The 27,541-nt window shown below is 38.5% G+C and overlaps 1 protein-coding gene across 3 annotated transcripts in view; it reads right to left on the reverse strand.

Annotated features, from left to right (window-relative positions):
• C2H1orf94 (chromosome 2 C1orf94 homolog) overlaps window positions 1-26,984 on the reverse strand; it is a 139,368-nt gene extending 112,384 nt beyond the window's left edge. For all 3 annotated transcript variants that reach the window (XR_011852854.1, XM_072133092.1, XM_072133093.1), the window contains exons 1-2: window positions 26,675-26,984; window positions 1,415-1,722 (exon numbers count right to left, since the gene is read on the reverse strand). Coding sequence is in view for 2 of the 3 variants with exons in the window: in XM_072133092.1 (XP_071989193.1) it covers window positions 1,415-1,722; window positions 26,675-26,916 (550 nt within the window). In the remaining variant the exon portion in view is untranslated. The remainder of the gene's footprint in view (window positions 1-1,414; window positions 1,723-26,674) is intronic.
• Between the last annotated feature and the right edge of the window lie 557 nt (window positions 26,985-27,541).

Consider the following 27,541-nt stretch of genomic DNA (forward strand, 5'->3'; position numbering starts at 1 on the left):
TAGCAGTAAAATATTTGTCCGTTTCTGACATAGTGCATAAAATGTGCATTGTCTACATATCTCTGATACACTTTGAGAGAACCTATACACTTCAGCATCTTGACAAATCTCTAAACTTTACAGCATGTTTCTTATTTATATAGGGATACATTAGAAAGGAAATAGGTTGCTTCATTAAAGACAAAATCTTGTGTGCAGGAAAAAATAATATCCCAGCAATTCCTTTCTCTAGCTCCTTCTTTGTTTTGACGATGTGGAGAAATATAGCTGTGTAATATAATTTCTTATACAATGATATCCCCTGCCCTCATCACAGTCTGTTTGACTTGTCTTATTGTGAGACAACTGGCTTAACAGTAGATCTGTTAAAGTGGTTGTCCACTTTCAGCAAATAATTGATTATGTAATTAAAATTTCCCAATATACCTTCTGTATTAATTCCTCATAGTTTTCTAGATCTATGCTCCCTGCCATTATCTTAAAAGATTCTAGTGGACAGAAACCTGTCAATCATGGTCATGTACACAAGCTGCTAGTATCAGAGAGAATAATCAGTGCCGTATGATACTAACAGCTTGTGGCATCACGTGACCATGGACAAATGTATGTTCACTTGAAGTAAACATAGAAGCTTTCTATAGAAGGACAGCAAGCAGAGATCTACACAACCATGATGAATTGATACAGAGTGAGAGTCCTGCTTACCCCCCCCCCCTCCCCACACACACACACACAGACACACAGGAGTGTAACTTGAAGGGGTACAGAGACTTGGGGGGGGGCATAGATTGTCACTTTCCCATGTCAGAAGACTAATAATATAAAACATACATTATATTAAGGGAACGGGCAAAAAATTTGTAATAGGGGCCACCAGCTTCAAGTTAAGCCACTGCATACACACAATGGTTCATGATCTTTTGTGTATATACACAGATAAAAGTATAATTGTTATCCACAATGTGTCAAGGTTTTCTGTGCTTTTTCTACTCTACATAGATTTATATGTCACCAAGCACAGAATCACTCACTCTCTGATAGGACAGAAATCACTAGACAAGCATTTCTGTATTTCACTCTTTTGATCAGATATTGTAAAGATTTATAAACTAGCTGTGTTTGCCTTCAGAAAATATACATGGCTCATTGTAATCACAATTCCCTGCTGAGAAAAGCTGACTGCATGTGTACTGTACAAGCTGTGGAGAATGGCTTGTCACCATCATGATGATGGCCTTGGGCACTTCACTTGGCATAGACTTTAAGCACATTTTTATCATTTTTCTTAAATATACAGTATTCGTTGTAAAATATTAAGACGATTCATGTCTTTTTTTTACCTTCTTCATATCTGTTTTAGTAATTGTTACATTTGTATCTTTTGACTTTACAGGTAAATGTGCTAGTAACTTACGGGCTTCCAATTTGGTGTATTCGATACTGCAGAGGTCTTGTTCATCCAATCGATGGGTCCTTCTTGACTTGTCTTGTATGTAGCACTTTTTTGCCTTTACAGTTACATTCTTATTTGAATTTCCTTTGGCCAATATAGATTTGATGAACCTCTCAATTTTCAAAGCTTCAGCTCTTTCATCTAAAACTTGTCTATCATGTTCTTTGATGCTCATTCCACTAAAGCTCTCACTGAGATTCTCAATGATTATGTTCATATGCTCCTGTTCAACCATATGAGAGATATCATCCTGTTTTCCATGTACTGATCTAATAAAGAAAAAATATACACAAGCCATTAGTAAATAATATATTAAACCAGTGTAACTAAAATCAATGAAATGGGGGAGATCCATCAGGGCTTCAATGCCAAAAAACTATAGTAGAACCTTGAAATAATTACAATTGCCAGTGAACTGCCAACAATTCTGATTATTTCCCTATTTATGCCATCTCTATGCTAAAGTGGACGAGTATGGGGGGTGAAGTAAGGCATGGCTGGTGGGAGAGTTCACCTGCTGTGCATATTTCTACACTCAGAAATAAATTACACACATGCCAGCCCATAGACACATTGAGAGGCGAAAGTCTCTTGTATCTGGCAATGAATTTTATCATATATTTCATCAGATATTTATGGTTTCCCTTGTCCCCCCCATACAATAGTTGTATGAGTTCATGTATGAACTCATTTAGAACTGTTTTTCTTCCACAATCCAAACAACTGACATATTCTAGTGTATATGTGAAAAATAGCATGTAGGGAATGATATAAGTGATAATAATTTCTGTAGACTATTTTAAAATGTTTTGAGAAAACAACTCATAATTTCTTTCCATTATTAAGAAATAAATAAGTGAAGCAATAAGATTTTCAGATGACTTTAAGGGCTTGGCCACTTTACCTCATGTTTTTTGTTACTGTAAAGGGCAGAATATAGGTAATTTACCAATATACTTTATATACTTGAGTATATCTCAACCCAAATATAAGCTAGGGTACCTAATTTTACAACAAAAAAATTGGAAAACTTGCACTGTTCACAGCCTCCCCGAGTAATGAAATACCCAGCAACCTCCCCCATGAATTAACTACCCAGCAGCTTCCTCTCACTAATTAAATAGACCCGTCTAATATCCAGGCCCCCACACTTACACACATTGGGGCACATTTTCTCACCTGTCCTGCGCCATCCCCGAAAGTGCATTGTCCGACTGGAATGCACATCTGCTGCGATTTAAATGTTAAATACCGCTCTCAGTCTGAATCAGTCGGATTGTCCGATGGCCCACCCCACCTGTTGCTGTTGCATGAAAGCCGGCGCCGATGCGTCAAAATTTGATAACATGCGACACAATCCCCTTCTAAATGCCTGTCCCAGTGGCGCAGTCCCCAAAAACAATGGAAAACCCGACAGAAATGCGACCGCGGGACCCTTAGTAAATAAGCCCCATTATGAAAAAAATGAGGTAATGTGGCCAACCCCTTTAACTTTCAATCATTATTGGAGAGATGTATCATAAATGTGTGAGAGCAAAACTGTTCTAGTTGCTCATTGAAATCAATAACAAAATAACATATATATATATATATAGATATATATATACACACACACACACACACACATAGTGACATCATTCTCAAATTATTTTACATATAGAAATGCATTAAGGAATTTAATTTCTAAATTAAGTGAAACACAATTGGTGAAAAAGAATATGATCATGGTTGTAAAACTGCAATGTAATCCCAATTGTTAAGAGATAAATATATATTATATATAGGCAATTCATATCAAATATAAAGCCTTATACAGCATTAGGTTCAATATGTATCAGGGTGGCGGGAAAGGATGTGTGGACATACCAGGTGGGCGGAAGTAGTCTGAGCGGAGCATGCCTGCCTCTGTAAACAAACAGGGGCAGGGCCGAACAGCAACATAGGACAAAGGGATAGCCAGAGGAGGTAAGCATAAGGTTTTTTTTTTAATATTGATCTTAACCTGACACTTTTAAAGATGTCTAATAGTACAGAGAATTCACACTACAGGGGATGGAATTACTATTTTTGGGATCAATTTTCTTTTTTTTCGATATGTGTTTTTCTATGTTTTTTTCTGATCTGGCTGATTATTTACAGTGAACCACAGACACACTTAATATTATTTAATAGCATGCTCTTTGCTGTTTATGCCACAATGGAGTATGCCCCATTGTAGATAGTGACGAGGTATTGGCTATTTCTTTACCTTATTGATGTTTATTTTAGGCACGTTCTATGGTGTTTATGATGACCAATGAAAAAATTGGGACATCCTTTCTTTTATTGGGGGTTAACCATGTAATATGATTCCTCACTTTTGCCTCCTTATTACATACCTTTGTTCGCCATTTATATATTTCAGTTTAGTTTAGTATCCATGTATTGTGTAACAGGTGCTTCAGTGCCCCTATTCGTGAAATAGCACCCCCCCCCCCGCCCTCACTTACCTCTCCACAATCTTGCTCTCATCCGGCTAGACCACGCACGCATTCCTGCTCCCTAGGGCACGCACGTGTCTGCACTTGAAGATTTAAAGGGCCAGCGCACTGCTGATTGGCGCTGGCCACTTCCAGGTTTCCATAAAGACGCCTTCCATCATTCCCCACCAGATCTCTGCGCTCACTAGCCTCAGTGTAAGCTTCCTGTGTTCCTAGCTGTCGTTCCTGTTCCTGCCTTGCCTGAATTCCTGTTGTGAACTCAGACCTGACCTGTGACCTTGCATCTTTGCTGCCAGCCCGTGCGGCAGAGTACGTGCTTGTTCCTGACCTCGAGCCTGAATGCTGATTCTGTACCTCGATCTTGGCTGCCACCGCGGGCATCACACCTGTGGAATGACCTGGGGCACCCTGCTGCAGCAAGACCATCCCGCTTTGCGGCTGGCTTTGGTGAAGACCAGTTGCCACTTAGATTCCGGTCCAAGGTGTCAGCTAGTACCATCTCCTGTGGTGGTCCATGGGGTTCACTGACCCTGAGCCCTGACAGTAAGATCACAGTACATAGTTCATGTAGAACCCAGGGTTGTATGCCATCTGGCCCGGTGATTCATCTATCTTAGTGGTTGTGAGGCGGCGCCGTACCTCTTCCGGGGTTAAACTGTTGACATTCCAAAGAGAATTTACATCATTCCTCATTGTGTCTTCCACCAGGGGATTTTCCTGGATAAAGACAGTCGAGAAAGCGACATTCAGTAAATTGGCTCTTTCCTCATCTTCTTCCACCATGACCCCCATGTTGCTCCTCAGGGGGCCCACACTCTCAGTTTTTAGTTTCTTATCATTAACGTACTGTACTTGAAAAATAATTTGGGATTAGTTTTGCTCTCCCTAGCAATATTTCTCTGTCTCTATTTTTGCGGCCTTTATCTGCTTTTTACAGGGTTTATGTTTCTCTCTATAATCCTATAACGCCACATCACTACCTTTGCTTTTTAGCACCTTAAATGCCTTATCTTTCTTGCTTATTGCTCTACTTACAAGACTAGATAGCCACGTTGTCTTTTTCTTGTTCCTCTTATGCTTTTTCCCATATGGTATGTGTTTCTCACAGGTCTGTTTTAGAATATTTGTTAAAAAGTCAAATTTTTGGGCTTTTGTCTTTGAGAACATTGTCCCAGTTTATTCTATAAAGTCTTCCTTTAGTTGCTGATATTTTGCCCAACTGAAGTTCAGAGTGTTTGTTGCCCCTCCACTAACGCTCTTAGTAAAGCGTAATACAAAATCAATGATATTATGATCACTATTACCCAGGTTCCCCCCAACCTGTAATTTTGATACCCTGTCAGGGCTGTTGGTTAGGATAAAGTCCAGCAATGCCCCCCGCCCTCTTGTTGCCTCCAGGACTATTTACGACAGGTAATTGCCTTTTGTTGTCAACAAAATACTGCTACCTTTGAAGGACCTGCAGGTTTCTGCCCCCCCCCCCAGTCAATATCTGGGTAATTGAAGTCCCCCATGATAAGTACTTCACCATGCTTTGAAGCTGCATCCATTTGACTTATCAGCATTTCCTCTGCTGCCTCCATTATATTTGGAGCCTTATAACAAAACCCTAGTAATGTTTTATTATTCTTTTCCCTCCTCTTATCTTCACCTATAGGGACTCCACATTTGCATTTGCGTTACTGATGTCATCTCGCAGCACAGGCTTAAGGCAAAATTTCACGTATAAACAAACCCCTCCCCCTTTTTATTTATACAATCATTTCTAAAAAGACTATAAACATCTATAGTAACAGCCCAGTCATAGCTTATGTACAGCCATGTCTTGCTGATACCCACTTTATCATATCATATAAGGTAAGAGCCTTTCTCAAGCCCTTGAGGAAGGCTCACACCTTGAGCTGAAAAATCGCTGCTATTATATATATTCTAAAAACATAAACAAAAATGAAAAAAAAAACTACAGAAACTGACTCATTCATTACTATTTATTTAGGTCAACTCTAATTATCAGTTGCAAGGAATAAACTGTTGTGATTAATATTTGAGATACTAAAATAGAGTTTATGTTACAAAACTCTGAATGTAATTACTTTCTTTTATAAGAAGAGGAATTCCAATAGCAAAAAGCCTTTGATGATAAAATAATATCTTTTTAAGGTTTTATAATGCATTTTCATACATAATATATAATAAAAATACACTATGGTAACAAGTAGTAATTTTATGAACTTAATTAAAAATTAAAGTGAGACTTATTGTTATGTTGCAGAAAAGTTTACAGCAGGTCAATCAATCAAACAACTTCAAGATTTTATTGTATATCATTCTTAGATGTACAGCACCTACATAGAGTTCAACAATGCTTGTCTTCAATGAGTCAAGCCAAGATCCAGGAGTACATTCATGGTTCACATGACAAGGCATACATCAAAATTGGGTCTGTGATTACAACTTATCATCTATTCACAGAAAGAGATTACACAAGTGTAGTGTAACTTCATTCATCTATGGAGTTGAGTGCTAAGGAGAAGCAGTAACACTTTTCATGATGTGTTCCGTCTGGTCACTTATCAGGTAATTACAGGCGGTTCCCTACTTAAGAACACTCGACTTGCATACGACCCCTAGCTACAAACGGACCTCTGGATATTGGTAATTTATTGTACTTTAGTCCTAGGCTACAATGATCAGCTGTAACAGTTATCAAATGTGTCTGCAATGAAGCTTTAGTGTTAATATCGATTCTTATGACAACCCAGCATTTTTGAAAATCCAATTGTCACAGAGACCAAAAAAGTTCTAGCTGGAATTACAATTATAAAATATACAGTTCCGACTAACATACAAATTCAACTTAAGAACAAACCTACAGACCCTATCCTGTATGTAACCCTGGGACTGCCTGTAGTTGTAATCACTGTACAACCCATGTAAAAAGAAGGTGTCGCCAGAAAAGGATCTATTTAATAAAGTTTTTTATGATGAACATATTTGTAAGAATTCATGATTTTTTAAATTTTTTAAATTATTTAAAATGTTTCTCACCATCTGTATTTTTATTTTAAAAAAGTGGCTTAATAATAAACTGAGACTTTCTAATTCTGTAGGGGGGGATTCTGTATAGCAGTACTTGTCTCATTTATATATAAAAAAAGGATTACAATAGAAAACACCACGGGCAAATTTAATAATGAATTCTGCAGATTCTACTTATTAATTCAATGCCAGGCTCTACCTGTTGTAGAATTGAGCTATATCATGTGCTGTGTCCTGCCCAGTGCCATGGTCCCTCCCAGCCCACTCAGCGTGGAGATGGCATAAGGGGAAGCTGGCATATAATCCATGATTAATGCCCCCCTATAATTGCATCCACTGTTGACATTAGATGATATCATAGCTCAGTTACACCCGCTATTCTCATAGAGTACAGCTACAAAACTCACCATAAACTGCAAGAGGCGACTTCACACTTGTACATAAGGCTGTTTTAGTGCATATCACTTAATGTTAGTGTTGAAGTATTGTCAAGATGGCAGACCACATAATAATGGAGAGCAAATACAAGAAAAAAAATAAATCTTTGACAATTCCCCTCTACTACTCTGTATTTCATATACTTCTTTTGGCCTTAATAGAGATTAGTGAAAAGCTTAGCTCTAAAAGTTAAATATTTTATATTTTTAATGATGAGACAAAAAAGTCAACAGATTGATTCAGCAGATTTCAGAAAATTGTTCTTTATTTCTAACATATCTCTGAATTATTATGAGTTATTATAGTGGCCTTTTTCCATGTTTTGGGGCATTTTTATGTTTGTGAATTACTCTTTTTTTCATACATACTCTATACTTTGAATCACTTTGTGTACACTTTTATGGTTCTAACATAAAATAAGACTGAGTTAATATCTTTGTCGGTGCCCCTTTGTCTTCCTATTGAATAGTTTTTAATGGAAAAAATAGCCATACAGCCCAAGTAATTTTCATCATTATAAATTAAACCTGTGGGGGCAGAGCCAAGCTGCTCTTTGATGGATGCATGTTAGCTCAGTAGTTCTGTTGTTCACACAGTCAAATACTTTTGTCTTGACTTATTTTAAGATATAGCAGGGTGCTTGCACAATTACTTTGGTCTAGTAGTTAATGCAGCATTGATGATAGCAATATTAAATTGCTCATAACACATTAAAAGCAGAATCATATCAATAGCTTCTATACCCTTCCATGTAAGTGTACTACACCACTTTAAGCCACAGTTCAATTTGTTTAATATGCAGATGTAATAGTACTTGTATTCACACATGTTAGGAGCACAGACAGACTTTCAGGCCTACACTTATTCTACTTGAACACAGGAAAATATCCCAGGATGGGATAAGGAAAACCACACCTCTTTTAGCTACCTTGTAAGGCAGCTCAAGGGACATCGAGCATGACCAACAAGAGGCCTTATGACATGATGCGGGATTAAAACTAAACCAGTATATCTAATCCAGAAGGAACAGACTCCCAACTGTAGACAGCACTGTTTCGACCTTATTGGGTCTCCTCAGTACAGCGTAGGGGCTTGTGACTTGGGTCGAGAAGTTAGAGTTCCCTATGCAGTACTGAGGAGACCCAATCTGGTCGAAACAATGCTGTCTGCAGTTGGGAGTCTTTCTAATGTCACAGTGAGACCCTCGTGGATAGGGCCTAACTTTTGTTTGTGGGAAAACCCCTTTAAGGCTTAGAACACAATACCTCAGTTTTGACAAAGTTCTTCTCTAGAAACAAAGTACCTGACATGTTGACTCCACTACATTGGCACACAAGATTGCTACACGGGGTATGTTTATTTATATTGGTGTTTATGTTAAGCCCCACTTGTGCCAGTTTCTAAACTCTATGTTCACTGTCATATCCAAGTTAGAACATACCCACAAACTGACTTACTAAAACTTACTAATCTAAGGAATAATTCTATGCTCAAAGATGCAGGGGAGGCAAATAAATGTCCTGCTTAGTTAAAAAAGAAGAAGAGCAAGACACCAAACAAATTGCCAAAGTATTTTTTAGCCTTTCATCCTTTGCTCCTCTGATGAGTCAAAATAGATAGCTTTTTGTCTAAACTCTCCGACTTCTCTCAGGTAGAACGTGAGGCTCTCCAAGCACCAGTCACTGTTAAGCGACATACATAATATGATTCTTAGCAAAAAATGCCCTAAGACTGATGGACTAACTATTATTTAACCCCTTCACGCTCCGTGACGGCTATATCCGCCATAGAGCTATGAAGGTTGTATGAAGAAGGCTCACGGGCTGAGCCTTCTTCATACAGAGATGGGCTTTGCTGCATATCGCAGCAAAGACCCATCGCTATCACCTGCGGTCGGTGCTTGCTTGCTGTATCTTTAAGTTAGCTATCCCATCATGCACTGTTACCCAGTTTCTCCTCCTCTTTCTGTGACATCACTTCCTCCTTCTTCATGCTGTCCTCCATTTGTGACTGTAGCAAACATGTTCATCTTCACTGTGCAGTAGCAATGTGTTTTGACCGCATGGCATGTCATTTCTAAGGTAAAGGCATTACACTGAACCTAAAGCACATCCATTGCATCCTTCCTTCATGCAAATGGAAACGCTGTGGAATGAATGTCAGTGAGTTCTACTATCTACCATCCAGTTTATACGGAGACTGCACTCACAACCTATCAGGGTCTTCTCCAGCGTATATCTGTGGCAGAATAATGATAGCTACTGATAACTCAACTTTGGAGACAAAGGGTATCATCTACGTTGACTAGATGGTCTCAAAAGGTTTGTGACCTTTATCATCTGGAGGAGACGATACACTGGACCCAGGGCATTTACTAGTCTATGGGACCCATGGTACCCAAGGACATGAAAGATGCCTCTTTCTACTCAACAAAAATGGCAGCTAGTTAACCAACTGTACTAACATTTCTTCCCTTTCTCGCCCACCCATTCCTTCTCTCAAGCACCCCCCCCCCCATTTCCTTGTCCAGATCACTGTTATATTTCACTATTTTATGTTATGTTTCATATTTCAGATGTTATCTTACTATTTAGCTAATATCTACCCATTATATAAATGCTACTTTATTATGTTCTTCTAAGAATGCCAAATCAACCATTATTGTATCAACAAATGGATTGTGTACTTTCTTTAACTTGTAGCAACACCACATTGTTGAGTACATATGCTTTGTTTAAAGTACTAATTCTGCATACAGCCCAAAATTTGATCTCACTGTTGATGTGCAGCTTACTTTTATGCTTGAAAAAAATTAAAAACTTTTTGAAAACAAATAAAGTAAACGTGCAAACAAAAGACCTTTCTTTAACAGTTTACATTGCTCTCATCTTTGATAGAAAAACCTGACAAAAAAATTAAACACTCTATTGCTGTATCTTTATTTAAATATATTAGATTATTGTTTTTTGTTGTTATATTGTATATCTTTTAGTTCCTATCTTTCAGTTGATAAATACCATTGTATATTCTTGCAAATATATAATATTGCTCAAAAAAGCATTCTAAAGATGAACCATAATTCTTTCCCACATGTTTAAATTCAGAGCTGGGAGAGGATATCTGATTTATAAAACGGATTGTATTAGTAAAACCAAACATGGCACGTACATAAAGTATTATTGATAGTCGTACTTAAAGCATAACTGTAATGTTAAAATGATTTTGTATTATATATCATATTATTATATATGATTCCCCCTTTAAAAACAAACAGAACTATGCCTTCTTTGCTGCTTACTCGCTTCTTTCCAAAGTTATGGTATTTTCTGTTCTGAAAGTGCTTGACAAAAATCTTTCTCACCAGAGATAAAATGTCTACGTGTCTATGCCCTATGCCATTGATGCCAGTTAGCTTGCCCATAGATCCCATGATACCTTGTGTTCTCTCTCAAAGTAATTTAGCATTAAATCCATTTAGTTTCCCTGAAGTAATTCCACTGAACACTGCACAGTGAACATACAGGATGTATATGGTAACTAGGCTGGCAGCTTCCATTACATGGAGGAACAGGGAACATGTAATAAGTGGTATATATCATAAGTACATGAGCTACATGAAGTCAATAGCCTGCTCTGTGTGAGCACAAGGGGTTAATAGCTTATCTGCACAGAACACAAAGTGTCCATGACAAGGTGGGGGAGGGGAGCAGCATGAGGTGCAGAGAGAGACAGAGAATGTTCTGTAAAATCACAGATTGGGATGGAGGAATTGGTAGGGAACAAGGAAGATCTTGTATCTCACTATTCTGTGCAGGAGACATCTGTATCCACTGTATGGAACACATCTAGCTCTGCTACATACACAGAGAGAGCTCTGTCACATGACCTCCTTCTCTGTGAGCACCATTGTAGAGTTTTTTATCCTAAGGACTCCAGGGCTGGTTAGCACAGGCAGAGGATGCAGCTCCAACAGCACTGCGATAATCTTAGGGGTATAGTAGGGAAACTGCTGCATATAGGTAACATAGATAATACGTTAAGTTGTTTCACATCCCAAGAGCTTATGAGGGCTCACAATCTATATGAGAGGGTAGATGGAGACAAGATGTGAGGGAGCAGAGCAGTGCAGTTATTGTATATTGTAGGCTATCCTGAACAGGTGGGTTTTCAGGCTATGTTTGAATGTTTGAAAGGGGGGGGCAGTCTGACATATTTTGGTAGGGAGTTCCAGAGTCTGGTGGATGAATGGAAGCAGCCCTGGATACAGTTGTAAAAAGAGCGGATGGTAATAGAGTGAAGCTGAACCTCTTGTGGGGAGATTATGTGTGGGGTGCTATTAGGTGACTAGTTCAGAGATATAATCAGCCAGTTGGGTTGTCTAGTTGTAAGGAGAGTGAGGGGGCTGCAGAGTCCAGGGCTGAAGAAACTGTAGTGTTGTAAAAGGTGGCAGAAGCTTCTACCTCTCACTGCGCATGAAGAAATGGAGAAGAGAGGTAGGAGAGTCTCAATGAGTTTGCACATGTCCAGATTTTTGAGATTCCTGGGAGTATAGGTTTGTACACTGCAGGAGTGATTGAATCCAAAATGGTAGAGAAAGTGAGTAAGTTGTGATCAGATAGGTAGAAAGTTGTGTTAGACAGGTGGGATAGGGAACAGAGTTAGGTGAAATTTAAGTCAAACATGTAGTCCTCTTTGTGTGAGGCTGTAGAGGAGTACTGTGAGAGGTCAAAGGAGGTGGTAAGTGAGAGGAGTTTAGAAGTAGCAGAATAAGCTATATAGATGCAGATGTTAAAGCCACACATGATGATGGATGTCAGATAAGAGGAAGTTAAGAAGCCAGGTATTAAAGCAGTGAAAAAAAGTGGTGGCAGAGCCTGGGGGGTCTGTAGATGACAGCCAGTATGAGTAAACTGGAGAACACCTTTGCAGCAGGGAAGGCAGTGTCTGATGGAATTAGTCAGAAAAGACAGTTGCGGAGAAATGCAGAGGTCTTGAATATCCTTGATTTTGTTACATATGAAGTGTGTGGCCTTAATGTTTAAAGGGGTTATCCGGGTTTTAAAAATAACTGAGGGCCGGGCTGGGGAGGGCTATTTAAAAATAATAAACATGTACTTACCTCGTCCGGCGCCGCCGATGTCCCACGCCGCGGCCGGTCTCCTCTGTGTGCCGGTTTCATTACAAGGGTGCACAGGGAGGTTCCAGACGGCCGGAAGCTCCCATCCGACACATCTCCCAGCGCTTACAACGCTGAGAGATAGGGAAGGATGGGAGGAGCCGGCCACATCGCGGACCGGAAGCTCATTGTGCGCGGCTTCCGTGCCCCTGTAAACAAACAGGAGCACGGATCGAAGGGACCGCGGCGCGGTACATCGGCGGCGCCGGAGGAGGTAAGTACATGTTTATTATGTTTAAATAGCCCACCCAGCCCGGCCATAAGAAATTTTTAAAACCCGGATAACCCCTTTAAAGTATACAAACAGCAAAATTGAGGAACTAGTACATGGCTCACCTTAGAGGCTCAGCAGCATATGTCACCAAACAACCTATCCGTATTCCACATACGTGATGCATGTTTTTTAGTATTGTCTCAGGCGAGATACGTCAGTGTGCTCATCCAGAAAAAAAGAAACACACCGTGTCTTTACAAAGTGAAGAGGATAGGTGAATGTAAACATTCATTCTAGTATGGTTTCTAGTATGGTTTCTTACCTGGGCCACCACACTTGTACATGTTTGCCTAATATGGATTTTACTAGAATGTGAAAATAAAGAATAGTTTTTTACTTGGATATCCCCGAAGCGCGGACATCGTTTTTTCTTCTTGGAACATGTGCCTGCAGTCCGTGGGGCTTTCTTGATGCTTCTTGCGCTGGAAATCAGTAAAACTGGGAGGTGAGCAGTAACTTTTTTGCTACTTTTTTGTGCGATTTCTTAAGATAGCATTGCACATTTTCTACCACTTAAATCCCAGTCGTCATAATTGATCAATCATATAAATGTGCTAAGTATGTTGCAAAGAGGAGCCTTCACCTATCATATTGATACAGGATTATTATGGTTATAAAGACATCTACTTATTATACTTCTGATTCTCACTCTCCAGTGTTAAACATGGCACAATGTCCTCTCTCCTTACTGTGACAATGCATAATGTCCCCACATTGTTGCACCTTATTTATATTTATGCATGTTTTAGCGTCATATGATGTACATTTTTCTCGTCAACACCGTTAGCATCATCTTCATGAAGCCACACTTACATTTATTCATGCATAAGATGTCACCATACAGACTAAGGAAAGATGTAAGGTGAATTAGATCTCCCAAATGTGATGGGAAAAGGGAATTAGTCTGAAATCCGGTTCTGTAATAAATTGTAGTCTTTGAGCTAACAACCCCCCTCCCACTCCTAAACTCAAAAACCCAAGTGGCTCTGGAAATCTATGTCAGGAACCAAATACAAATATTTAAAATCTTTTGGAGGGTCATTTTTAGCAGCGATTATTTATAAGCAACTGATTTCTAATACTTTTTATTTGCTGCAGGTTTTCCCCCTTCATAAATAACAAGAGCGGAACACATTCTACATTAGTCCTACCTTTGCACCAGAGTGACTTTATTAAATACTCAGATGAAATATTCATACATTTGTCTGCTTTTGTGGGAACACGTTAAGGAAAAGCTGAATACTGAAAAAAATAGATGCAGCTTTATTTTCTAATGATGAGCTCATTGTTGGGATTAACCAGACTCATCTTTTTACTGGTCGAAAGAGTAAAGGAGTAAAGAATAAAAGACACTAGCGACAGTGTAGATAAACTTCTTTTTAATATGCATCTCATTAAAAAAGAATCTGTGTTCCCCATAAAATAAGGCAGAATAAGAGAACAATACAAGGGTTATAAATAATTAAATACACATTTCCTATATGCAGTCATTATAGCTCCTCTCCAAGAGCTTGATGCTTGTATCAACCACACGGAATATGATTCTCGTATTTAATTGCACTTAGAGGCTGACGGGAATGTAAACAGGGCTTAAAAATTGATTCTGCACAAACTTCAACCACTCATTCTATTAACACTTTTTACACCATCTGGGATATTTTTTCTTGTTAATAAAATAAAACTGGCTTAATAATTTATAAATGTTGCATTTATTAGCTCGACTGGGGAAAAATCTAAAACTGAACTGCACTTATCTTTGTATTAGTCTTTATTAGAAGATGAGTGGCATCAATTATTTTTTTTTAAATGAATTCAAGAATATCCAGAAAACTTGTTTCCGACTTCAGCCTATTATGAAATATTGCTAGGATATTGAATGATGCTATTAAAAGTAGGGTTGCAGTTTTATTGCACAGAATTTGCAGACATACCTTGTTCTTATAATGTCAACACAGCTCGACAGTGAATTTAGTGTTTTATACTTTGCAGCAACAAAAACAACTGGGAGCATTGATGTTCAGTCACAAAGTTAAAGCTCTGCAGAATTTGGTGTTGCTATATAAATAAAGATTACTATTATTATTATTAAGTTGTCCAAGATTAGAAAAATGTGGACATTTTCTTAAAAATGCAGCATCAGACCAGCTTTTACTTGTGTTCGGTAGTTAAGGTGAATAGGGTTTAAAAAACAAAACTTTAGGCATGGAGTATGCCTCCATTTTTGGAAGAAAGCGGCCATGCTTTTCTGCTTGTGTATAAACAGTAAGGGAATTAACCCTTTCACGACCCGTGACGTAATAGCACGTCACGGGTCGGCCGCGGGTGCATGGAGAGGGCTCACGCGCTGAGCCCTCTCCATAGCCGGTAAGTCTTTGCTGCATCGATCGCGGGTGTTTTCTTTTCGAGGATCGCCGCTCCCCGTGATGTCATCGGGGAGCGGCGATCCGTCGCCATGGTAACCTCGGGTCTCGCGAAGACCCGAGGCTACTTCAGGTTAACCCATGCATTACAAGGTGCTATCAGCACATTGTAAGGTATGAGGAGTAAAATCCCCATATACTGCCATACTGTAGTATGGCAGTATATGATAGGATCGTGCAGACCCCTTAGGGTTAAAGTACCCTAGGGAGTCTGAAAAGTACTAAAAATAAAAATAAAAAAAAGTTAAAAAAAAAAAATTATAATAAAAAACCCTAAAAACTCAAATCACCCCCCTTTCCCTAGAACTGATATAAATATAAATAAACAGTAAAAATCATAAACACATTAGGTATCGCCGCGTCCGAAAATGGCGATCTATCAAAATATGATAACGGTTTTTCACTGCGTTTAATCCCGTAACGGAAAATCGCGTCGAAAATGGCCCTTTTTTTATCATTTAAAAAAATTTAAAAATTCTATAAAAAGTGATCACAAGGTCGAACAGTCCTAAAATTGATAAAATTGTAAATGTCATCAAAATCTGCAAAAAACGACACCACCCACAGCTCAGTACACCAAAGTATAAAAAAGTTATTAGCGCCAGAAGATGGCAAAATCCCCCAAAAAATGTTTGTACAGGAGGTTTTAATTTTTTTAAATGTATGAAAACATTATAAAACCTATACAAATTTGGTATCCCTGTAATCGTACCGACCCAAAGAATAAAGTAGACATGTCATTTGGGGCGCTCAGGGAAATCCGTAAGATCCAAGCCCACAAGAAGGCGGCACAAATGCGTTTTTTTACCAATTTCACTGCATTTGGAATTTTTTTCCCGCTTACTAGTACACGGCATGGAATATTCAGTACCATCACTGTGAAGTGCAATTTGTTACGCAGAAAATAAGCCATTACTCAGCTCTGTACATGGAAAAATAAAAAAGTTATGGATTTTTGATCATGGGGAGTAAAAAATGAAAATGAAAAAACAAAAAAGGGCCAGGTCCTGAAAGGGTTAATCAAGGTTTGTACTGACGTAAAAGCCTTGATACAGCTGCAATTCCTGGTGCATGGCCAGGGATTTCATCTATTTCTCTAATTAAGCTACCTTCTTGCCAATTGAGCATGGAGGGGCATTGTTTCATATGTTCTAGGCTGTGGAGCGGGCCCATTCTTCCCGCAGGCTATAGCACAATTCAACACCAGGCAAGTCTGAAGCCTCTTGATATATCTGGCACTGTGGGAGGGGAATAGTGCAGTAGCACCAGTGTTTGATAAAGCATTTGATTTCCCAGGATCATATTGTGGGGCATTCCCATTTCAGCAAATCAATGTTATTGTTTGTATAATGGGGAGTTTTTAAATTTTCCAATATACATTCTGTATCGATTCCTCATGGTTTTCTAGATCTCTGATTGCTGTCTTTCTATAGAAAACGTCTATGTTACTTCCAGTGGACAGAAACAGACAGACCATGGTCACACAGGTGTACAGCTCATTAGTATCACAGAGAATAATTAGAGCTGTGTGTTATAACGAGCCGTGCACCTGTGTGACATGGTGGTCAGATTTCTGTCCACTGGAAGTAAACACGGAAGCTTTCTATAGAGTGACAGTAAGCAGAGATCCAGAAAACCTTGAAGAATAGATACAGAAAGTATATTGGAAGTCTAAGTTTTCATTATAAAAACATGAACATTTATTTGCTGAAATGGGAATACCCCTTTAAAGGACACCTGTTATCAGGTCTCTGTCACTATTTCTGTCACTTCTACCTGTTGGAGCAGTTCACGAGGATTTCATCCCAGCCTTTATCTAGTCAATTCATACATTATTCGTTGTAAAATCATCTTTTCTTTATTATGTAAATGAGGCTGGTCACATGGTCAGAGGCAGTGATGTCACCGCTGTTACCCCTCCCTTCTTCTCCCCCTGCTCATGTCTGTGTGCAATGTATAGTAATGTATAGTTACTGTCTGTGCTGCATCTGCTGACATGCTGGATCCTCCTAATACACAGAGACACAGACATCAGCTACACAAGTACCTGACATGTGCTGGTATACCATGGCTGCCTGGAGCTGTTGTATGTCTCCTATACACACACAGGCTGCAGGGGGCGTGGCTGCCAGCACCAGGAAGCACATCATTATACAGCCTCACATCATTACACAGGCTGTCAGTCATGCACAGGGGGTGTGGCTGTGCCTTCCACTCATGAATAAGCTGGACAGCTTGAATATGCTAATGACTCATTGGACATCTCACAGGTCATTTGCATACAGCTTTAGGACCTCATTGCTTAGGTTTACAGGTATGTAGAGGGAAAATGAAGGGATAGAGACAATGCTTTCTAATGGCAGTTTATGAAAATATATTTAGATTAGGGGGGTTATTTTGCCTGACGGGTCCTCTTTAAGTCTTGTGGCTTAATGATCAATCTGGGTCTGAAAGTCTCTTTTTTTTAGTTTCTCTACAGAATATTGTATGCACATTAGTTATTCATAATCACTGCTTCTATTTGAACCTCTAAAGAGGTTACAGGTTGTCCATTTTCAGTCTTTTAAAGCTTACTGAGTTTGGGCCTCATAATCTCTTCAGCTAATTGTATCCTAGTGATAATAAACACTATTTTCTAACCAGGTGCAGCCTGACAAGACCAATGCCATTTTAACCATGACTGATATGAGCCCTTTCAAGGCTCAAACTGAGCAAACTTCACACCGCTCCACTGATTCCAGATGTTCTTCACCATTTGAAGGCTAATAAACATCTCTCTAAAGTATTGTAATGGTTACCAGAGTCATGTACTCTCTATCCATATTCATTCATCGGTAAGGTATTTGACATTGATAAATGGAACTAACTGAATATTTGTCTTAAACGTGGCAAGTTGGCAACCAAGAAACACACTGATCAACTACATGTAAGGAAATATCAACAAGTTCTATGCCTAGCGAACAAAGAAGGCTTACTCAACTACTATCAATAATTGTTGTAATTGAACACGGTTGTCCAGCATCTCCCATTAACATTTCCATTCTAATTTCTTAAAGACTAGGGTGTGCAGATCTTCAATCATTTGATTATTGTGATGTTTATTTGCTGAAAACATCTCGCTCAGGGAATAAATCAAAGGTGGCTAAATTAGGCACGGGTCATCGTTAGCTGGATATTATCCATAATGTTATTTATGAAGACAAATTAATACAGTTATCATGAATGCAAAACAGATGCTCCATTAGATTTGTCTTTCATCTTAGAACAAATAGATGCTTTTCAAATGTAAATCTGTCTGTTTGTGAAGATGGAATTTCTTAAATGAATACTTACAATTATGTAAAAAGAGACACATTATTTAAGGGGGAAGAAAAACCTGTGCCGGTCCCTGCTATCAAAATCTGCTAGAGAGTGGTTCTAAAACTCAATTTCACAGTTCTCCAGATAAAAAGTAGCTATTGATTTATCATGCCTATTGATTTTCTTAAATGATTAGGTTAACTCATAAAGCATGTGATTCTTAATGAATTCTTTACTCAGCAAACATTCCATGACTTTTGGCTGTGAAATTTTCTGGCATTATTGGACAGATAAAGCATTTTATGGCTCTTGGTCTTAGTAGATGATTTTTATATACGCAATTATATCATACCTTTCTTCTTAATGGCAAATCGGGCCCTCAGACCATGCAATGCTACTGCAGCAGCTGTTTCTTTGAGCCTTAACAATATGCTATCAATATAACATAGATAAGACTAGTTAAAGGAGTAAATTGAATCATTTTTCAGTGCTTTTAAGCCTTTAGAGTCATGCACATGGCAATATTATACCTCCACACAAACTGATTTAATAAAAAGGCACATAGAGAACATAATTTACGCTTTTTCCATTCATCTGCCCAGTTTGATACAAGTCAGAAACTATGATAGAACATCACCCATCTGATACACTCTTTATATGCTACTAGGCTCAAATTTCTACACAGGTTGTGCTGTGAGTAATCTCCACTATGTTACTGAATCTACATTAGATGCATCATCCATTATCACTTATCACTAAAGTCATGCATTGTAATCCAGACCAAAAGCAAATATGCCCCTATTCATGGACTATATATTGTCACAGATTGTTTCCTCATGTCTTTTTCATTTTTAACTCGTTGGCGCTCCGAGTCCGATATATCTAAAATATCAGACGCAAGTGCTTCCTGGATTTGTGACGTCGCCCTTTCTTGCAACAGGGTGACAAGTGTTAGGGGCAGATAGGGATTGCATGGCGACAACCACCCACTGACATCACATGACCAATTTGATTAGTCCTACGATGTCCATTGCTGAAACTAGCCAATCAATGCAGACTGGCCAGTTTCAGGGATGCAAGTCATGACAGAACATGTCATGACTGATCTACGTCATGAACGATTGTGTCATGACTGATCTATGTCATGACAGATTGTGTCGTGACTGATCTCAGTAATAACAGATCATGTCGTGACTGATCTATGACATGACAGATTGTGTCATGACATATTGTAAGTCAGAACAGATCTGCCACTGTATTGTAAGTCAGATATGTGTGATCTGTCCTGTAGATACTGTTACCATTGTCCATTTTCCCTTTCCCCCAACCAAACCAAAGTGGGTTGTGATATCAGAAGGAGTAGTGTACACAGTGTGTGGAGGATGTAGTAGTGTACTCGGTGTGTGGAGGTGGTAGTAGTGCGCGCTGTGTGTGGAGGATGTAGTAGCGCACAAATGTTTGGAGGAGGTAGTGGTGAATGCAATTTGAGAACTTGCTACTAAAACTATTAACCTTCTAAAATTCATAAAAAAATAAGCAAACATAAAAAATATGGAAATAGAAAGAAGACAAATGGCAAAAGTTTTCTACAAAAAATAAATTTGTGGTATGACTTTTTGTCAAAAAACTAGAACATTTGAAAGTTAGAAAATTGTAATTTTTTTCACATTTTTCCTAAAATGTTGAATTTTACCCCCAAAAAACCTGACCAATAAGAAAAATTATACTACTAATATAAACTACAATGTGTCATGAGAAAACAATCAAAATCAGTTTGATGAGTTAAAGTCTAAAAAAGTTGTTACAACACGAAGAAACACTGGTCAGATTAAAAAAAAAAAACTGACTGCGTTTATAAGGAGTTAATGAGCTAGTGTTTTGATACTTGATGCTATTGATTACTTTGGCACAACTTGTTAAAGGACTTGTGAGTATAGAAGAAAGTCCAGTCCAAAGTTTGGGTGCATCCAGCGTGCCCTAGACACATTCCAGGATTGGTTGTGCAGCTCCTCCCCACCAGCCATATCTACGATTTTCCACGGGAGGGAAGTAAGAGTTCTCCTTATGGAGAGTGCCAATTAAGACCACCATGTAGGCATATGGAGTCTTATAGCCATGGATGAAGCACACAAACCACTGACCCAAAAAAGCAATCCAGCTCATCTCCACTTGTAAGTTACCCCTTGAGTAAGTCAAGCATTAGTGAGCATATGCTACCAGCACTGCATTTACTTTTATTGGACTGTGTGTGATCACCACCCCAGTTGCTCAGAAGAAGTAATGCAATGGCACTTCTTTCATATGAATGATTCAGGTGGACACTTGGAGTCCCAGAAGTTAGATTCCCATTAATCTGACTTTGTCCCTGTTTTTTTTTTAATTTGTTTCTATTTTGCCCGCAGTATAAAAGCCACAACATTTTGTTTTTCATTTTATAAAACCCTATGAGGGCTTGTTGTCTTATGTACAACTAGGAATTATTTTAACAGGATCCAAATTATCTTCATTACATTTTATGCATACATGTACAATTAAAAAATCCATCCAAACCCACTCTGCCTGGACTGAGAGAGATTGTTAATATACTGCTTGCTTGTGAAAACTTTGTTTCTATTAGGGTGTAATAGGGATCTTGATACAATAGCCAGAAGATCGCTGCTTCCTGATTGTTGCCCCAAATCAGTTGTTTCTGCCCCATGGCAGAGTTTAACAAATGCAACCTAACTGATTAACTGTGAGTACAGGAACAAGGATTGTCGAGGGGACAGAAATAGAGCTTGGGTATGGGTATTCTTTTTATTCCCAAATGAGTACAGCAGAATTCAGTGAATTGAGTATAAGCACTCATATTTTCCCTGCCTCTTACTTTATTTGGGGTACTCACACTTTCTCTTCCATCTATCCATGCTATAATTTGTAAAACAAATATGTGTATAAAGAATGGCAGAAAAGTGAAGCCATGGTTCCATGTCCCTCTTTGTTTTAGAAATAAAAAATTTGAAATAGAAATAAACTAAAGTCACTGTCTCGCAATATAAATATACATTAGAATTGAAAGAAAAATAAAATTAATTTGATATCTGGGTAAGTGCATAACCCTGAGACATGAAATTACATGTCTATTATACTATTGAGTGCAGTGAAAATAAAAAACCTAAAATGATGAAAAATTATTGTTTGCTCTGTCCTGGAGGTTAACAACATTCAGATAAATCAGCAAGGAAATAAAATGTTATGGTCCCTTAAATGAGACATTGCTGAAATTGTGGAAAATGAGAATCACTCTAAAACCTATAACAATATAATTTATATAATCAATGATTTTCAATTAAAAATATAAACATAAGTCCATAATAAATACAATAAGCAAATGCCCAAACACATAATTCAAGGATCATTTCTGAAACTTGAGCTCATCAGTGAGTTCTTAAGCCATAAGATTCTGATGCTAAGTCTTCCTATTAGACATTATGAAGATCAGTTACTTTATTATACATTACAAAACTATTACTTTTCAGAAATGTATGCACTGAATACAGTTAAATGGCCTTGCATACAGAAATGGCTGAAAATTGTTTTATTTTTCCTATGTTTCAGACCTTGATCATGGCATATTGTCAATACACAGAAGAATTGTATATTGTTATACTGTTTCTGTACTTCTCAATCATATAAATGTTCTAAAACTATACAAAAAATAGAAAATAATATTGATTGTTGGTTCCCTAATCCTGCCTAATATTTACCATAAAGTTGGATATGGTTCATTTATGAGTATAACCTTTCTCAATATAGAACCCAACAAAGGGGGTCGTGAGGAGGTATCTGCTCTGGAACCTATCTGTTAGCTATGAAGGAGATTATTACATGCCAATATAATGCAGCGGGCAGGGGTGAACCTAGTCTCTCTGCTGCCTGAGGCGAATTATAGAAAGACTCACCCACCCCCCATATACCGGTAAAACATGCTTCTTGCCATGTAATGTGCAACTTCAAGCAGCTCTTAGACTAAAATGCAGGCGCCACATTTTCTGTAGCCCCTCTTGATGCTCCTTTTTCTGTTGCCTGTTTATATAAGAAGGGAATACAGAAATGGGGACACTATAATACCCCTATCTCTATAGCCACACACATACCTATAATGTAATGTCTACAGTGGAGCCCCCTTTTAATGTAATGTCTAATGCAGAGGCCCTTTTAATGAAATGTCCACTGCAGTGTCCCCCTTTAATGTAGTATCCACAGTAGAGCCACCCTCTAATGTAATGTCCACTGCAAATCACCCTTTTAATATAATATCCACAGCAGAGCCCCTCTTTAATAGAATGTCCCCTCTAAAGCCCCCCCCCCAATAATGAAATGTCCTCTGCAGAGCCCCCTTTAATGCAATGTCCATAGCAGGGCCCCTTTAAAAAACATGCTATGCTCACCTTCAGCTTCATCTCCCTGCGGCTCCTTCTTTTTCCCCACCCTGTGAGCGCACACACAATGACATCACGCAGTCGCCATAATGTTTGATGTCATAATGTGTGCGCCCAAGCTAGCAAGAGGACAAAGCCGTGGGGAGGAGAAGCCGAAGGTGAGTATAACATGGTTTTTTTACATGTAAATTCACTGACCGAGGCTCAGGACCGGGTGTCCCTGGGCTGCGGCCAGAAGGTATTTTACGGAGCGTGTCGCCTCATGGGTGGTCCCTGGAAGCAGGTAGATACAGTAGTAAATAGGATGTGCACATAAACATTGTTCGATTCCACTATTAGATGTATATTCTTTAGTAATATTACTAATAGGATTCCATTTATTGAAGTACATAGGGTACATACAGTCATTATGCTTCTTAGATGCATTTTATGTCTTTAAAGATTTTTCTTATTTTTACGTTCTAAATATCTTGAAACCGTATAAGAGATGAAATTAAAAGACCCAATAATGTGCGTTGCAGATGTGACTCCTACATAATAGGTTGGAGTAAATAAATGATAGATGTCATGCTGCCCTTGCTCCCTAATACATGCTTTACTTTTATGTCTGGAACATTGACAATTGAGTTTAATTATTTCAAAGAAAATTAACTGCATGTGTTATAGCAGACTATTATTTTCTGAAATTGAAACCTGGCCTACTAAAGGAATCCATTGAAAGTGAAGGGTAAGACTAATGTTAGCAAAGTAATAGGCTGTATTTCTATACTGCGGTACTGGTGCAAAGTTTTCAGGGAGTGTGACCATATCAATTGTCAGATTAAATTAGCTTAGTACTAGTGGTCAGGAGGCCTATGGGTGCTTCTCGCATAGGGGCTTGGTAGCAACTGCAACCTCTGTGTCCCCTATAGCTGCCAAAAGGTGCAATTAAAGACTAATCAGAAAATTATATTTTTTTCCAATATAAACAGCATGATGACCATCCCACCTCCAAAAAAAATGTCTAATCCATTTTGCAAAAAAGAAAAAAACATCTAGGGAACTGTAGCTATAGGCTAACATAAAGGAAATTTACCATGAAAATCAAACATGATAAACTAGGGATATTTACTCTTAGTTCCATGCACCATAATGGTGGTAATATTCTTATATTTGTTATCCATGACCTCCAACCTTCTAAAATAAACGTTAAAATGTATGCTGATGAGCCTGAGGAGCTCGGGGGGTGGGGAGGAGAGGGTTCCATGGCCCCTCCTTGCTGCAGATGCACAGGCTGTTACAATGATCAGAGCAGGTCTCACCTCCCCATGCACTTCTTGCTACTGCAGATTACAAAGACAGAGGGAGGAAAGAGAGAACAGGGGGAGGGGAAGACATGTTCTGCGCATTGCCACAACAAGTGAAAATACATCACTGAGGGGCTCTGGAAACACCACCAGAGTCCCTTAGGCTCATTAGTGCAATTTTAAAAGTTTATTTTAGAAGGAAGGGGGCCATGGGTAAACAATATAAGAAGGTTATCACAGTCACAGTGCTTGCATATATGAGTAATTGGCCCTGGTTAATCATGATGGATTTTCTTGGTAGATTTTCTTTAAAGGTTAAGGTTACATAGCCGAAAAATGTCCGCCTTTTTGGGTTCTAAGCATTATTTCAACAACTAGACACTACGACCTGGAGTGAAAGGTGTTGTGGCTATAATACATACTCGACGGTAAATTGTAATCAATTACATTCATGAGAAAGTGATCTTTAGGAATTTGCCCATAAATCAAACATATTCATGTCAGACATTGAATTTCTATGAAGCTGCTGGTGCTCAGTACAGCTGTGAATAGGGTGGCAGCTTTTCCACCCGACTCCTCTATGCAAATGAAGGCTTGGCATGCTTGTGCAATCAAAGAGGAGCAGGGAATAACCATTATGAATATCTTTGACAGCAGTAAACTCTTTAAAATCTGTAAGAAAAAATGGTGTAATCTTTCATATGTGATAGCAGGGGGACAGATAGATGACATAACATGGATGAATGAATAGATAGATTAGATATAATTATTTTAATCTATTTTAGAGGGTTGCCTCATGTTCTTTGAATGAGGGAGAAAGAGAAGTAGAAACATATTTTCATTCTAAAAATAACATTTGGATATTAAAGTCGAAAATTCCATATATTACGTATTACCTCTGCAGTTGCACTGTAATATGTATTAATGTAAATGTATTTGTGAAAAAATGTACTGCCTAGGGCTATAAGCCTCTGAGGGGATGGTGATTGGACATCAGACCAATATGGCCTGGAGGAGAGAAGGAATTATGTCTAACCACATATTTAATCATGTGTTTTCTATAGACAAAAATACAGACATCATAGATAACCAATCAGCCAGAGTATGTCACTGTATAGACACAAGTTCTCTGAACGAGTACACACAAATGTGTCTATGGATTCTCTATAAAAGGGTTAAAATAATATGACCAGTCACAGAGATATAGCAGCTACTTGGTCCTCAGAGGCAAGTGTGATTCTTCCAAGCTTCAAAGACTCATTGCTGACAGTTTTTTTCCTGTCCCAAGGACTGTGGACGCATCAGCAGGTTTCTATATTTAAAGTCCCCTGAAAGTTGGAATCACCAGAAGAATAGTTCTTTTATATGAAGTTCCTTTATTTATAGTAAGGTCAGTGGCCAGCAGAGACACTGTGAAGGGTCTGAATGCCATTTCTATACACTTCCCTATGCTATATATAGTGACCCTCCGCAGTTTCTAAAATATATCATTATGTCTATGAATTATACTCCTCACCATATTTTTTGTCACAATAATGACCTAGCTAGTACACTTTACCTATAACTTGCACTTTCAACAAAATTCTACAAGACTTCCTTTTTTTTAATTTTGATTTCAGACCATTTTTTTCTGGTATCCTTTTGCGCCAAAATTTGTTCCTAAAAATGAAGACAAACCCCACATAAATGTGGTGGATGATGTGGAAAATATAGGGCACGCCTACTTGCGCCAAAAAAAGCTGGGTGATTGAGGATTGTCGGAAGAAATCATTCTTTCTGGCGCAAAACCCATTATAAATGATCCATATACATTATGCACAACAAATACAAACAATTCCAGACACTTTTATGGCACAGATACGATAATATATTTGTCGCATTGTTTGTTATGTCAATCTTATGATCATTTGAAGCTAGAAATTCTCACCAAGGGCCAACCAGAGAAACTGTTTCTAGACATCTGAGAAGAAGGATCTTATCTACACCATATATTGCATTATTTGTCTCTGTGGGACTGCCAGAAATAGCCGTATACAGAATCAGGACACCCCATTCTTGTGATCAATGGTGGTCTCAGCGGTGACAAAATGGTGATTGTACACATTTCAAATGTGGATAGGTGATACCTAAAAGACTGTGAACTGTATCTTCTACCTCTTTCCTTATGGCAACAAAGATTCATCTCTGAGCTGAGCACCCACTAGTATTCTGGGCAGTCTTTTGTAACATTAGTGGGATATGCTTTTCATTTTACTAATATCTTATTTTGTGGTGTTATGGCCCGGAAGGACAAAAGGAGACTGGATGGTAGAAAGCCCTAAGCAACCTCCTTGTCATCTAAATAAACAAATGTTAACAAAACTCTTCCATCAAAGCTGTAATCTTACCTCACATTTGTATTATGTGTCATTGAATGGTTCTTTTCAATCTTGAGTGTCGAATTTCCATTTTTGGGTTTTAAACCCTCTGGTAAACCTTGGGCCCGCTTCCAAATTTCATAGCATACTCTGTCAAACTCATCTTTGGGAGCATATGGGTGGATCCAGATATGCCTAGGGCATGGGCCTATAGGAGGGCCATGCTGGGCTGTCTCTGAGACCTTCTCTGGTGCAGATTCAGGCAGAAACATCCTGTCTAGGTCTCCTGTGCACTATACAATGTGTCAGTTGGCACAAAGATGCCTATTTACCAGTTAGGGCTTGGCAACGGAAGAAATGTCTCACGGCAGCTGGCAGCTGGGAGAGCAATGATTTGCAAAGCAGCTTGTGAGCTGAATCATGTAAACACCCCATATAGTGCCTACATTTACTGTACTATTACGTGTAGCTTAATATTAACATTTCTTAAAATTGGTGGGATGGGTTCCTACAATTACATGACACTTACCATTAAATCTGTGGAATACAGATGTAGCCCTTAATTTAGATCAAATTTAGGTAGAAATTCCAATTTTCTATTGAAGCAATTAATCAATACTGTGACATTGTGGCAAAACTCATGGTAGGTTGCAATTCACAAAAAACAACACTAGGTGGCAACCCACCTTACTGACATCCGTACAATAAAGGTTCTTTAGGTTTGTACTTAAGTTGAATTTGTATGTAAGTCAAAACTGTACATTTTATAATTGTAGCTCCAGACAACATTTTTGTCAACAAGGATTACCAATAAAGCTTCATTACAGACATTTTACAGCTGATCATTGCAGCCTGAGACTAAAGTAAAGCATGCAGAGAGCTTCACCAGAGGTCACA

This window comes from Engystomops pustulosus, chromosome 2 (genome assembly GCF_040894005.1).
Source record: "Engystomops pustulosus chromosome 2, aEngPut4.maternal, whole genome shotgun sequence".
In the NCBI taxonomy this organism is placed as follows: Eukaryota; Metazoa; Chordata; class Amphibia; order Anura; family Leptodactylidae; genus Engystomops; species Engystomops pustulosus.